Here is a 15,596-nt window from a genome sequence, read left to right on the forward strand (position 1 = left end):
TTCTATACAGTACAGGCAACCTAATCTACTGAAACATGATATTACTTGGTTTCTTCCCTCAACCATTACGCACCCTCATGTACTTACCACCCCTTTCCCCCACACTCAAGAGTTCAAAGGGTCAGAGTCCTTTGCAATTTCCACCAATATGCTCCACTCCATAAGTCAATGCCCTTTGCAGAGTAATTATACTAAGCATACCGTAACACACGTGTTTGAGTGTGACATGTCTTTGACATGGTTTTGGGCACACCCACTGTCGTCCCGGGTAGGGTATGGTAGGGTACACTCTAAGATAAAAAGGGTTCCAAAAGGGTGCTTTGGCTGTCCCCATAGGAGAACCCTTTTTGGTTCCAGGTAGAACTCTTGTGGGTTCCATGTAGAACCCTCTGTTGAAAGGGTTCTACATGGAACTCAAAAGGGTTCCACCTGGAACCAAAAAGGGTTCTTCAATGGGTTCTCCTATGGGGACAGCCGAAGAACCCTTTTAAGTTCTAGATGGAAAAAGGTGCTAAGAGTGTAGGGTAGGGAGAGGTATACACTTCAAACAATAAAGTCTCATTTTTGGGAGATGGGAGTCATTGAAAGAATTTTTGGGAGACAGGAGTCATTGAAAGTATTTTTGGGAGACAGGAGTCATTGAAAGTATTATTTTTGGGCTTGAATAGTACTTCAGTTCTTTTGTGTGTTTCATCAACTGTGATTGAAAAAGGTATACTATCCTTGAGAGCAGGCGGTCGCTCGTTTGTCGTCTCTTCCCCCAGTGAGTTGTGCTGTTTGACAGCCTTATGGTACGTACAGGGATAACAGACCCCAACAACACTTAATCTGATTGGATCTGATTCCGTAAGTGCAGCGGCAGGCAACAGAGCGAGTGGTGAATTCTTTTCAGGTTGCTTTGGCCACTGGGTATGAAGGGGATACATGAAGGAGAGATGAGGGGAACAGAGCTTGACAATGTATATTAGTGGAGAGGAGTGGAGAAAACAAGCCACATCTTTTGTCTGTTTTGTACTGAACGCTGGTGATGATGTGATGGTAAACTGGGTTGAGTTACGTAGTGCACTCAACTCATCACGCCCAGAAGAGAACTAGAGCCGAGTTCCCCAAAGGGTCGCTGGTTGGACATAGAACACAGTAAAAACACCAGCGAATCCGCTGCAAGTGATTTTAATTTGGGAAGTCTTGTTTCAATGTATTCCCGTGCATAGTAGAGAGATAGATACAGTATATATGATCGTATAGAAACGGAAGCAAGGTTTGACATTTTTATGTTTTAGTCATATATTATATCTGTTTGGGCTTCTTGTAGTCAATTAGAACATGATTTGTAATTATGTTCCAGCCCCCTGACCATCCATCCGCTCATGAGAGAAATCGGCCCGCGACTGAATCGAGTTGATGATCCCTGAACTACAGCATTTAGAACCGTCCTAGAACCGTCCTTTCTCTCCTCTCTTCATTATCTCTTCTCTCCTCTCTTCATCAGCTCTTCTCTCTCCTCTTCATTAACTCTTCTCTCTTCATCAGCTCTTCTCTCTCCTCTTCATTAACTCTTCTCTCTCCTCTTCATTAACTCTTCTCTCCTCTCTTAATCAGCTCTTCTCTCCTCTCTTCATTATCTCTTCTCTCCTCTCTTAATCAGCTCTTCTCTCTCCTCTTCATTAACTCTTCTCTCCTCTCTTAATCAGCTCTTCTCTCTCCTCTTCATTAACTCTTCTCTCTTCATCAGCTCTTCTCTCTCCTCTTCATTAACTCTTCTCTCTTCATCAGCTCTTCTCTCTCCTCTTCATTAACTCTTCTCTCTCCTCTTCATTAACTCTTCTCTCTCCTCTTCATTAACTCTTCTCTCCTCTCTTAATCAGCTCTTCTCTCCTCTCTTCATTATCTCTTCTCTCCTCTCTTAATCAGCTCTTCTCTCTCCTCTTCATTAACTCTTCTCTCCTCTCTTAATCAGCTCTTCTCTCTCCTCTTCATTATCTCTTCTCTCCTCTCTTAATCAGCTCTTCTCTCTCCTCTTCATTAACTCTTCTCTCCTCTCTTAATCAGCTCTTCTCTCCTCTCTTCATTATCTCTTCTCTCCTCTCTTAATCAGCTCTTCTCTCTCCTCTTCATTAACTCTTCTCTCCTCTCTTAATCAGCTCTTCTCTCTCCTCTTCATTATCTCTTCTCTCCTCTCTTAATCAGCTCTTCTCTCTCCTCTTCATTAACTCTTCTCTCTTCATCAGCTCTTCTCTCTTCTTAGAGACAGACAGTAGGCCTATTTGGGGAGTCATTATAACCATCCTGTTTGATTTCTGAAGGTGATAAATGTCTCATATTTATTATCACACACCTATGCCAGCTTGCCATGCTTAGGGCTGGTGTTGAAGTATTTTTGATTGGTGATGACGATCAACATCAGCATCTTCAAATTCAGATCTTCATCCAATATCCCTCTCTGAATCATCCTCCAGCCAACTGCCTGTCCTTTCTACTAGGTCACAGGTCACATATTTCACAGCAGGCTGTTTGATGAATCGACATTGGTGACAGTGTGTCCCAAACTAGAGAGGTTCTCTGGTACAGGGAGTAGCAGCAGAGGGGATAGGTTTCAATCCTCTACATATCAGAACGCAGATCAGAGCCCTTCAGTCAGAGGGTCCAGGTTCCTGACTTACATACCAGAATCTACATCTGATCCCTTCCCACAGAGTGACCCAGTACCCCCTCCTTCACCCTAAACCTTCCCACAGAGTGACCCAGTACCCCCTCCTTCACCCTAAACCTTCCCACAGAGTGACCCAGTACCCCCTCCTTCACCCTAAACCTTCCCACAGAGTGACCCAGTACCCCCTCCTTCACCCTAAACCTTCCCACAGTGACCCAGTACCCCCTCCTTCACCCTAAACCTTCCCACAGAGTGACCCAGTACCCCCTCCTTCACCCTAAACCTTCCCACAGAGTGACCCAGTATCCCCTCCTTCACCCTAAACCTTCCCACAGAGTGACCCAGTACCCCTCCTTCACCCTAAACCTTCCCACAGAGTGACCCAGTACCCCCTCCTTCACCCTAAACCTTCCCACAGAGTGACCCAGTACCCCCTCCTTCACCCTAAACCTTCCCACAGAGTGACCCAGTACCCCCTCCTTCACCCTAAACCTTCCCATAGTGACCCAGTACCCCCTCCTTCACCCTAAACCTTCCCATAGTGACCCAGTACCCCCTCCTTCACCCTAAACCTTCCCACAGAGTGACCCAGTACCCCCTCCTTCACCCTAAACCTTCCCACAGAGTGACCCAGTACCCCCTCCTTCACCCTAAACCTTCCCACAGAGTGACCCAGTACCCCCTCCTTCACCCTAAACCTTCCCACAGAGTGACCCAGTACCCCCTCCTTCACCCTAAACCTTCCCACAGAGTGACCCAGTACCCCCTCCTTCACCCTAAACCTTCCCATAGTGACCCAGTACCCCCTCCTTCACCCTAAACCTTCCCATAGTGACCCAGTACCCCCTCCTTCACCCTAAACCTTCCCACAGAGTGACCCAGTACCCCTCCTTCACCCTAAACCTTCCCACAGAGTGACCCAGTACCCCTCCTTCACCCTAAACCTTCCCACAGAGTGACCCAGTACCCCCTCCTTCACCCTAAACCTTCCCATAGTGACCCAGTACCCCCTCCTTCACCCTAAACCTTCCCAGAGAGTGACCCAGTACCCCTCCTTCACCCTAAACCTTCCCATAGTGACCCAGTACCCCCTCCTTCACCCTAAACCTTCCCATAGTGACCCAGTACCCCCTCCTTCACCCTAAACATTCCCATAGTGACCCAGTACCCCCTCCTTCACCCTAAACCTTCCCATAGTGACCCAGTACCCCCTCCTTCACCCTTGTATTGATGTTGTAAAGTGGTTGTATTGCTGTTGTGAAGAGATGGTATTGAAGTTGTAAAAAGGTTGTATTGACGTTGTAAAGAGGTTGTATTGATGTTGTAAAGTGGTTGTATTGATGTTGTAAAGAGGTTGTATTGATGTTGTAAAGAGGTTGTATTGACGTTGTAAAGAGGTTGCATTGAGGATTAATGTGAGGGGGAGTGTGGGAACGGTAGTAGGTTATGCAACAGGGAAACTGCAGACTAGGATGGTGTTCATTTGGAACAATGACAACACTTTTACTGTAGTTTTGGACAAATTATAAACAGTAATATATCACCCGCGCTTCTGAAAATGGCCGACAATCCGAGGAACATTGGTTAATGTTGCTGTGCCAAGACCGTGTCACAGAGATCCTATTCAATTAAATTAGTTGTATTATGTCATTCTATGGAAGGTGTGGCCTGGCTGTACTGGGTTCAAGTGACATGGCTGCCATTTCCTGTCAGATCACAGTCTGTTTCTTGCTGTCTGCCAGGAGGGTGTTACTCTAGTTTCCACACTGATGTTATTGAGGTAGAAAACCCACAGGCATTGTTGTTTATGTATTACCTCATCTACATTCCGTCTTTGTACTGTGTGTGTGTGTGTGTGTGTGTGTGTGTGTGTGTGTGTGTGTGTGTGTGTGTGTGTGTGTGTGTGTGTGTGTGTGTGTGTGTGTGTGTGTGTGTGTGTGTGTGTGTGTGTGTGTGTGTGTGTGTGTGTGTGTGTACTATGCGTGTTGTGTGATATCCCATCTCCACGAGGTGTTAAAAGGTCAGGGAGGAGGATTCCTGAAACATCACATCTCTCTCTGTTTCTCTCCTTCCCTTCCCTTTTCGGAGAAAAGAAGGCAGGAAACCCTAGCCATCAGTGCCTGTGAAAGAGAGGAACTCACTTTGTTTCATTAAATGAGTGGAAAAAGGAATGAGGTTTCCAGCGGGCGGGTCCAGGGAGTGATGTCATGGGGATGTGTGTATTGTGTTGTTGCCATAGTTAATGTATTATTTCCATGCTGAGAGAGAGTGAGACAGAGAGAGAGAGAGAGAGAGAGAGAGAGAGAGAGAGAGAGAGAGAGAGAGAGAGAGAGAGAGAGAGAGAGAGAGAGAGAGAGAGAGAGAGAGAGAGAGAGACATGATGCTGTCAGTCACTCTGTGTGGTGTGTGTGATGCTGTCAGTCACTCTGTGTGGTGTGTGTGATGCTGTCGGTCACTCTGTGTGGTGTGTGATGCTGTCAGTCACTCTGTGTGGTGTGTGATGCTGTCAGTCACTATGTGTGGTGTGTGTGATGCTGTCAGTCACTATGTGTGGTGTGTGTGATGCTGTCAGTCACTATGTGTGGTGTGTGTGATGCTGTCAGTCACTCTGTGTGGTGTGTGTGATGCTGTCGGTCACTCTGTGTAGTGTGTGTGATGCTGTCAGTCACTCTGTGTGGTGTGTGTGATGCTGTCAGTCACTCTGTGTGGTGTGTGATGCTGTCGGTCACTCTGTGTGGTGTGTGTGATGCTGTCAGTCACTCTGTGTGGTGTGTGTGATGCTGTCGGTCACTCTGTGTAGTGTGTGTGATGCTGTCAGTCACTCTGTGTGGTGTGTGATGCTGTCGGTCACTCTGTGTGGTGTGTGTGATGCTGTCAGTCACTCTGTGTGGTGTGTGTGATGCTGTCAGTCACTCTGTGTGGTGTGTGATGCTGTCAGTCACTCTGTGTGGTGTGTGTGATGCTGTCAGTCACTCTGTGTAGTGTGTGTGATGCTGTCAGTCACTCTGTGTGGTGTGTGTGATGCTGACAGTCACTCTGTGTGGTGTGTGCGATGGCTGACATGATGTCATGCCGTGCTCATGGAGGTCAAATGCGTTGAATTTCCACACACATAAACACATGCTGAGAAATGCAGACACCCCACACACTCTCTCTGCGTCTCAGTGATATGTTGCTGGCAGCCACAGTGGTTAATGAAAACAAGACGTGTAGAAAAGGCTCTTGGTATCACAGTTGTTCCTCTCACTTGTTCCAGACTGTGAGATAGTGCTGGTGTTATCAACCGTGTCCATTCCTCTTCTTTGGACCTCTCTTTATGGATACCAGCTATCCATCTGTACCACCCTCTCAGGCATTTCAGATAGAGTTATCCATCTGTACCACCCTCTCAGGCATTTCAGATAGAGTTATCCATCTGTACTATCCTCTCAGGCATTTCAGATAGAGTTATCCATCTGTACCACTCTCTCAGGAATTTCAGATAGAGTTATCCATCTGTACCACTCTCTCAGGCATTTCAGATAGAGTTATCCATCTGTACCACTCTCTCAGGCATTTCAGATAGAGTTATCCATCTGTACCACTCTCTCAGGCATTTCAGATAGAGTTATCCATCTGTACCACTCTCTCAGGCATTTCAGATAGAGTTATCCATCTGTACCACTCTCTCAGGCATTTCAGATAGAGTTATCCATCTGTACCACTCTCTCAGGCATTTCAGATAGAGTTATCCATCTGTACTATCCTCTCAGGCGTTTCAGATAGAGTTATCCATCTGTACTATCCTCTCAGGCGTTTTAGATAGAGTTATCCATCTGTACTATCCTCTCAGGCGTTTCAGATAGAGTTATCCATCTGTACCATCCTCTCAGGCATTTCAGATAGAGTTATCCATCTGTACCACCCTCTCAGGCATTTCAGCTGATTGTGAAGAAGGCACTGCATACCTAAATGTTGGTTAACCCATTCAGTTGTTGGAAGTATTTATAGAATGTGATCTTTCTTTTTTATATAGCAAAACACACTGCTATCTTTGATTCGATGTCTCATTGTGTTCCTCTCTCCCCCCCTGTGCAGTGTGTGGCGTTGACCTGGCCCAGGGGGGGTTCTTTGTGCGTCAGGGGGAGTACATCTGCACCCAGGACTACCAGCGGATGTACGGCACGCGCTGCTTCAGCTGTGAGGAGTTCATCGAGGGAGAGGTGGTGTCAGCGCTGGGAAAGACCTACCACCCACGCTGCTTCGTCTGCTTCACCTGCAAGTAAGGGAGAAAGGACCCACACACACACACACACACACACACACACACACACACACACACACACACACACACACACACACACACACACACACACACACACACACACACACACACACACACCTAAGGGACAATCAGATGCCATAAAGGCTGAGAGGAAGGAATGGAGAGGGGGGAAGATGAGTGACACTGTCCTGACTCCTGTAGAGCTTGTTGTGCGGTCTGTCCCTTGGCAAGAGCATAGTGTTAATTAAACTGTGTGTGTGGTTAGTTGCATTGGTATCTATATGTGTGTGTTTCTCTGTGGGGAGGAGGGTTGAGTCTCAGATTGGTTGTCCGACATCTGTCATCACACATTCACCATCTATCTAGTTCTCTCTGTATCTCTAGTCATCACACTGGGTCAGTGTGGATGGGACCATGTACTTGTTCATATATGTCATTTACGACTCGTTAGTTTGGTGCGTGTGTGTGTGTTTGTGTGTGTGTATATGTATCTGTGCCTGTGTGTGTTTGTGTGTGTATGTATCTGTGCCTGTGTGTGTTTGTGTGTGTATGTATCTGTGCCTGTGTGTGTTTGTGTGTGTTTGCTGCTCACCTAAAGGCATTGATACATTTATGCATGGTCAATGTGGGGTTATTTGTTCACGGTGCTAGATTTCACATGATCTAATACCGTAAGAATTTAGTTGAAACGGAAAAGGTCTTCGTCAGTGGCCTTCGTCCATCAGTGGCCCTCGTCCTTCAGTGGCCTTCGTCCATCAGTGGCCTTCATCCATCAGTGGTCTTCGTCCATCAGTGGCCTTCGTCCATCAGTGGCCCTTGTCAGAGGACCTCGTCAGTGGCCTTCATCAGAACTAATTTTCTTTGTCAATGTTGGCCCCCCAAAAAATTGTTGCACGTCAAATCACGTTGGTTGACCGCCCTTCACATGTTACCCTGGAAATGTCAGCCACAGACATCATCGTCTGCAGTCTTACTCACCCAAACAGTAAAAGATGCTCAGAGTTTAATCATGACTCGTTAATTGTTGTGAGCTGACCGTGTCTTGTGTTGCGTGTTGATTGACAGACAGCCGTTCCCTGCCGGTGACCGTGTGACATTTAACGGTAAAGAGTGTGTCTGCCAAAACTGTACACAGCCCCAGTCTGCCAACAGCCCTGCTCCCATACAGGCTGTCCACAGTAAGTTACCCTACATACACGCATGTTCTGTCTCCCTGTCTCACGTCCTCATTCTATACAGTATAATATCAGTCCATCTCCTTCTCTTGCTTCACATCCTGCTTCATCCTTGCTTCACATCCCTCCTCTCTCACCCTCTCTCACCCTCCTCTCTCCCTGTAGACTGCTGTGGCTGTGGGAAGGAGTTTAAGAATGAGCAGTCTCTTGTCGCGCTGGATAAACACTGGCATCTGGGCTGCTTCAAGTGTAAAGTGTGCAACAAGGTGCTCAACGCCGAGTACATCAGCAAGTGAGTCTCTCATAGCCTTAACACCTCAACACCACCTCAACACCACCTCAACACCTCAACACCACATCAACAACACCTCAACACCACATCAACACCTCAACACCTCAACACCACCTCAACACCACCTCAACACCACCTCAACACCACATCAACACCACCTCAACACCTCGACACCACCTCAACACCACCTCAACACCACATCAACACCACCTCAACACCACCTCAACACCTCGACACCACCTCAACACCACCTCAACACCTCAACACCACCTCAACACCACCTCAACACCTCGACACCACATCAACACCACCTCAACACCTCGACACCACATCAACACCACCTCAACACCACCTCAACACCTCGACACCACATCAACATCACCTCAACACCTCAACACCACCTCAACACCACCTCAACACCTCGACACCACATCAACATCACCTCAACACCTCAACACCACCTCAACACCTCGACACCACATCACCACCTCAACACCACCTCAACACCTCGACACCACATCAACACCACCACAACACCACCTCAACACCTCAACAACACCACATCAGCACCACCTCAACACCACCTCAACATCTCAACACCACCTCAACACCACCTCAACATCTCAACACCACATCAACACCACATCAACACCACATCAACATCACCTCAACACCTCAACATCTTAACACCACATCAACACCACCTCAACACCACATCAACACCACATCAACACCACCTCAACACCACATCAACACCACATCAACACCACCTCGACACCCAGGTCCCAGATGCCTTAACACCACGTAGCACACTACTACTGAGCCTTATGGGCCCTGGGCCTTATCAAAGGTAGTGCACTATATAGGGAATAGGGCTCTGGTCTAAAGTAGTGCACTATATAGGGAATATGGCTGTAGTATAAAGTTGTGCACTATATAGGGAATAAGGCTGTAGTATAAAGTAGTGCACTATATAGGGAATAGGGCTGTAGTATAAAATAGTGCACTATATAGGGAATAGGGCTGTAGTATAAAGTAGTGCACTATATACTGAATAGGACTGTAGTATAAAGTAGTGCACTATATAGGGAATAGGGCTGTAGAATAAAGTAGTGCACTATATACTGAATAGGGCTGTAGTATAAAGTAGTGCACTATATAGGGAATAGGGCTGTAGTATAAAGTAGTGCACTATATAGGGAATAGGGCTGTAGTATAAAGTAGTGCACTATATAGGGAATAGGGGGCCATTTGGAACGTGAGCCATAGAAAAGAAGAAGAGTGGAGGAGATCTCAGTTCTCTCATTGTCTTTCTCTCTTGGGTTTCTGTCCAGTTGTACCATGCCAGCCTTGATATATGACATGTATTACAACACACTGCCAGCGAGCTCTGTGCCTTACAGCTTGGATGAAGGCCAGGAGGCTAAAGAAGGCCACGCGTCAGCTTGAATTCAAAAGTGATACTAGCAAGAGTAGTGTTCAGGTTTCTGTTTTCTTTGAAGGAATCACATCACTCACCTGTAACCATATAAATCAGAGCACATCACTCACCTGTAACCAGGTAACTCAGATCACATCACTCACCAGTAACCAGATAACTCAGATCACATCACTCACCTGTAACCAGATAACTCTGATCACATCACTCACCTGTAACCAGGTAACTCAGATCACATCACTCACCTGTAACCAGATAACTCAGATCACATTACTCACCTGTAACCATATAACTCAGATCACATCACTCACCTGTAACCAGGTAACTCAGATCACATCACTCACCTGTAACCAGGTAACTCAGATCACATCACTCACCTGTAACCATATAACTCAGATCACATCACTCACCTGTAACCATATAACTCAGATCACATCACTCACCTGTAACCAGGTAACTCAGATCACATCACTCACCTGTAACCATATAACTCAGATCACATCACTCACCTGTAACCATATAACTCAGATCACATCACTCACCTGTAACCAGGTAACTCAGATCACATCACCTGTAACCAGATTCAGATCACATCACTCACCTGTAACCAGATAACTCAGATCACATCACTCACCTGTAACCAGGTAACTCAGATCACATCACTCACCTGTAACCAGGTAACTCAGATCACATCACTCACCTGTAACCATATAACTCAGATCACATCACTCACCTGTAACCAGATAACTCAGATCACATCACTCACCTGTAACCAGATAACTCAGATCACATCACTCACCTGTAACCAGGTAACTCAGATCACTTCACTCACCTGTAACCAGATAACTCAGATCACATCACTCACCTGTAACCAGATAACTCAGATCACATCACTCACCTGTAACCAGATAACTCAGATCACATCACTCACCTGTAACCAGGTAACTCAGATCACTTCACTCACCTGTAACCAGGTAACTCAGATCACATCACTCACCTGTAACCAGGTAACTCAGATCACATCACTCACCTGTAACCAGGTAACTCAGATCACATCACTCACCTGTAACCAGATAACTCAGATCACATCACTCACCTGTAACCATGTAACTCAGATCACATCACTCACCTGTAACCAGATAACTCAGATCACATTACTCACCTGTAACCATATAACTCAGATCACATCACTCACCTGTAACCAGGTAACTCAGATCACATCACTCACCTGTAACCAGGTAACTCAGATCACATCACTCACCTGTAACCATATAACTCAGATCACATCACTCACCTGTAACCATATAAATCAGATCACATCACTCACCTGTAACCAGATAACTCAGATCACATCACTCACCTGTAACCAGGTAACTCAGATCACATCACTCACCTGTAACCAGGAAACTCAGATCACATCACTCACCTGTAACCAGGTAAATCAGATCACATCACTCACCTGTAACGAGGTAACTCAGATCACATCACTCACCTGTAACGAGGTAACTCAGATCACATCACTCACCTGTAACGAGGTAACTCAGATCACATCACTCACCTGTAACCAGATAACTCATATCACATCACTCACCTGTAACGAGGTAACTCAGATCACATCACTCACCTGTAACCAGATAACTCAGATCACATCACTCACCTGTAACAGATAACTCAGATCACATCACTCACCAGAGGTAACTCAGATCACATCACTCACCTGTAACCAGATAACTCAGATCACATCACTCACCTGTAACCAGATAACTCAGATCACATCACTCACCTGTAACCAGGTAACTCAGATCACATCACTCACCTGTAACCAGATAACTCAGATCACATCACTCACCTGTAACCAGGTAACTCAGATCACATCACTCACCTGTAACCAGGTAACTCAGTAACTCAGATCACATCACTCACCCAGGTAACTCAGATCACATCACTCACCTGTAACGAGGTAACTCAGATCACATCACTCACCTGTAACATGGTAACTCAGATCACTCACCTGTAACGAGGTAACTCAGATCACATCACTCACCTGTAACCAGATAACTCAGATCACATCACTCACCTGTAACGAGGTAACTCAGATCACATCACTCACCTGTAACCAGATAACTCAGATCACATCACTCACCTGTAACCAGATAACTCAGATCACATCACTCACCTGTAACGAGGTAACTCAGATCACATCACTCACCTGTAACCAGATAACTCAGATCACATCACTCACCTGTAACCAGGTAACTCAGATCACATCACTCACCTGTAACGAGGTAACTCAGATCACATCACTCACCTGTAACGAGGTAACTCAGATCACATCACTCACCTGTAACGAGGTAACTCAGATCACATCACTCACCTGTAACGTGGTAACTCAGATCACTCACCTGTAACGAGGTAACTCAGATCACATCACTCACCTGTAACCAGATAACTCAGATCACATCACTCACCTGTAACGAGGTAACTCAGATCACATCACTCACCTGTAACCAGATAACTCAGATCACATCACTCACCTGGAACCAGATAACTCAGATCACATCACTCACCTGTAACGAGGTAACTCAGAGGTGAAAATAATTTTGGACATTTTGAATCTTGTCGTGTCACTGTCTCTCTTTCTCTGATATCACTTGTCAGAAATGTCAGAATGTCACAGAGTATGTATTGAAAGCTGCCTGTGATCTCTGGTGTGTGTGTGTTGTACTAGGGATGGGATCCCCTACTGCGAGGTGGACTACCATGCCATGTACGGCATCCAGTGTGACAGCTGCAAGAAGTACATCACCGGGAAAGTACTGGAGGTAGGACGCCTTATAACACCTATATGTCACTCCTGTCTATGGATGGAGTGATGGATGATTGAGGTCTATGAGACAGAGCTCATGTTCAGATTCACACAACAAAAGGTCCCCATGGTCTTGCCACTCTTAGGTGTATACATTAGTAGTAACCTTTGTTGACATGCTTTTACAATCTGACTTGTGGCGTTCAGTCGGCTTTCACTCTCCTTTTCACTCTGAGTCTCTCTCTCTCGCTCTCTCTCTCTCTCTCTTGCTCGCTCTCTCTCTCACTCTCTCTCTCTCTTGCTCTCTCTCGCTCTCTTTTGCTCACTCGCTCTCTTTCTCACTCTCTGTCGCTCTCTCTCTCTCTCTCTCTCTCTCTCTCCCTCTCTCTCCCTCTTTCCCTCTCCCTCTCCCTCTCTCATCATAGCATGACAATCACACCATGATATTATTTCAGCTCCATGCTTCTAGGTCCTACAGGGTCACGTTGGTAGCCTGCGGCCTGCCAGCCTCAATCAGTCAGTCACAACTGAAAGGCACTGTGTCTGTGTGTGTGTCTCTGTGTGTGTGCTGTACAACAATGTGTGATTTGATCGCAGAGGGTCAATGCTTCCTCAAGGCCCTACTCCCCACTCCGGTATTAACATACATGAACCACAATTCAAAACAGTGTCAGCAGACAGAGATAGTCAGCTTCTAACCTAGAGAGCTATGATAGGGCTCTGCTATCTATTGCCCTTTAGATCCCATGCGCATCAAGTCACAGTACAGTACAGTCCAACACTGGGTTTAGTCAGGAGGGTCACAGCCACCAGTCTGTCACCTGTCCTGTCCTGTCCTGTCACCTGTCCTGTCCTGTGGACTGTGTGGAGCCTTGCCTATAGGATTCCTGCATGCACTTAAATGTCATGGCATTTGGGATTGATCAAGGAATGGAACCGCAGAGGGACACGTCAACAGAGGGGCCTTAGTGAGGCTTGAACTGGATGGTTTGAAGGTTGTGGTTCAATGGTCTGAATGGTCTGCTACGACATATGGATCAAATGGCTCCTGTCAAACGAGGTTAACACTTGGAAGCTTGGAACTAAGTTTCTGTCTGCATTGATGTCCAAATTGAGTTATCGATATCGCCTTGTTCTGTACACTGTCTTCTACATATATAGTGCTCAGAATACCCCAATGAATGTGGTGTTTACACTAGAGAGGTGGTTAAGGGTCACAGTAGGGTTCAGGAAGAGGAAGGAAGAGGAAGAATAAGTTTTTATGGATGTGTATAGTTGGCTGGTTTGAAGACAGGACAGGACAGAGAGAGAGACAATGTATTACCAGCTGGGCTCCGTGCATCCAACCACTCTGTTCCACTGATGTGAGTGTTCTCTGTGTGTGCGTGTGTGTGTGCCTGTGTGTGTGTGTGTGTGCCTGTGTGTGTTTGTGCCTGTGTGTGTGTGTGTGTGTGTGTGTGTGTGTGTGTGTGTGTGTGTGTGTGTGTGTGTGTGTGTGTGTGTGTGTGTGTGTGTGTGTGTGTGTGTGTGTGCCTGTGTGTGTTTGTGCCTGTGTGTGTGTGTGTGTGTGTGTGTCAGCCTCGTTGCTCTACTCTGCCTTTCTCACCAAAATCCATTCTGAGACTAAATGGATCACCTCCCCTGCCTCTCAGCCTACTCCTAAAACTGTGGGGGAGAGAAGAGCAAGAGAGATGGATAGAGAGAGGAAGGGAGGGAGGGAGATGGATAGAGAGAGGAAGGGAGGGAGGGAGATGGATAGAGATGGATAGAGAGAGGAAGGGAGGGAGGGAGATGGATAGAGATATGAAGGGAGGGAGGGAGATGGATAGAGAGATGAAGGGAGGGAGGGAGATGGATAGAGATGGATAGAGAGATGAAGGGAGGGAGGGAGATGGATAGAGATATGAAGGGAGGGAGGGAGATGGATAGAGAGATGAAGGGAGGGAGGGAGATGGATAGAGAGATGAAGGGAGGGAGGGAGATGGATAGAGAGATGAAGATGGATAGAGAGAGGAAGGGACGGAGGGAGATGGATAGAGAGATGAAGATGGATAGAGAGAGGAAGGGAGGGAGGGAGATGGATAGAGATGGATAGAGAGAGGAAGGGAGGGAGGGAGATGGATAGAGATGGATAGAGAGAGGAAGGGAGGGAGGGAGATGGATAGAGAGAGGAAGGGAGGGAGGGAGATGGATAGAGATGGATAGAGAGAGGAAGGGAGGGAGGGAGATGGATAGAGAGAGGAAGGGAGGGAGGGAGATGGATAGAGATGGATAGAGAGATGAAGGGAGGGAGGGAGATGGATAGAGAGATGAAGGGAGGGAGGGAGATGGATAGAGAGATGAAGGGAGGGAGGGAGATGGATAGAGCGATGAAGGAAGGGAGAGGGATAGAGATGAATAGAGAGATGAAGGGAGGGAGAGTGAGGGATAGAGAGAGGGAGGGAGAGTGAGAGGGATAGAGATGAAGGGAGGGAGAGTGAGAGAGATAGAGAGAGGAAGGGAGGGAGAGAGAGAGGGAGTAAGGGGGAGACTTGGAGAGAGAGAGGGAGAGAGGGAGTAAGAGGGAGACTAGGAGAGAGAGAGGGAGTAAGAGGGAGACTTGGAGAGGGAGAGGGAGTAAGAGGGAGACTTGGAGAGAGAGAGAGAGGGAGTAAGAGGGAGACATTGAGAGAGGGAGAGAGAGAGGGAGTAAGAGGGAGAGAGGGAGAGAGGGAGTAAGAGGGAGACATGGAGAGAGGGAGAGAGGGAGTAAGAAGGAGACTTGGAGAGAGAGAGAGAGGGAGTAAGAGGGAGACATTGAGAGAGGGAGAGAGAGAGGGAGTAAGAGGGAGACATGGAGAGAGGGAGAGAGAGAGGGAGTAAGAAGGAGACTTGGAGAGAGGGAGAGAGAGAGGGAGTAAGAGGGAGACATGGAGAGAGGGAGAGAGAGGGAGTAAGAGGGAGACTTGGAGAGAGGGAGAGAGAGGGAGTA

General features: G+C 47.0%; 1 protein-coding gene across 1 annotated transcript in view; it reads left to right on the forward strand.

Moving 5' to 3' along the window:
• The window catches only part of ablim2 (actin binding LIM protein family, member 2), a 109,128-nt gene that overhangs the window by 40,760 nt on the left and 52,772 nt on the right, over positions 1-15,596 (forward strand). The window contains exons 3-6 of the mRNA XM_064940745.1: positions 6,728-6,911; positions 7,980-8,092; positions 8,255-8,381; positions 12,548-12,641. Coding sequence (XP_064796817.1) covers positions 6,728-6,911; positions 7,980-8,092; positions 8,255-8,381; positions 12,548-12,641 — 518 coding nt within the window. The remainder of the gene's footprint in view (positions 1-6,727; positions 6,912-7,979; positions 8,093-8,254; positions 8,382-12,547; positions 12,642-15,596) is intronic.

The sequence above is a fragment of the Oncorhynchus masou genome, chromosome 27, assembly GCF_036934945.1.
Source record: "Oncorhynchus masou masou isolate Uvic2021 chromosome 27, UVic_Omas_1.1, whole genome shotgun sequence".
NCBI lineage: Eukaryota > Metazoa > Chordata > Actinopteri > Salmoniformes > Salmonidae > Oncorhynchus > Oncorhynchus masou.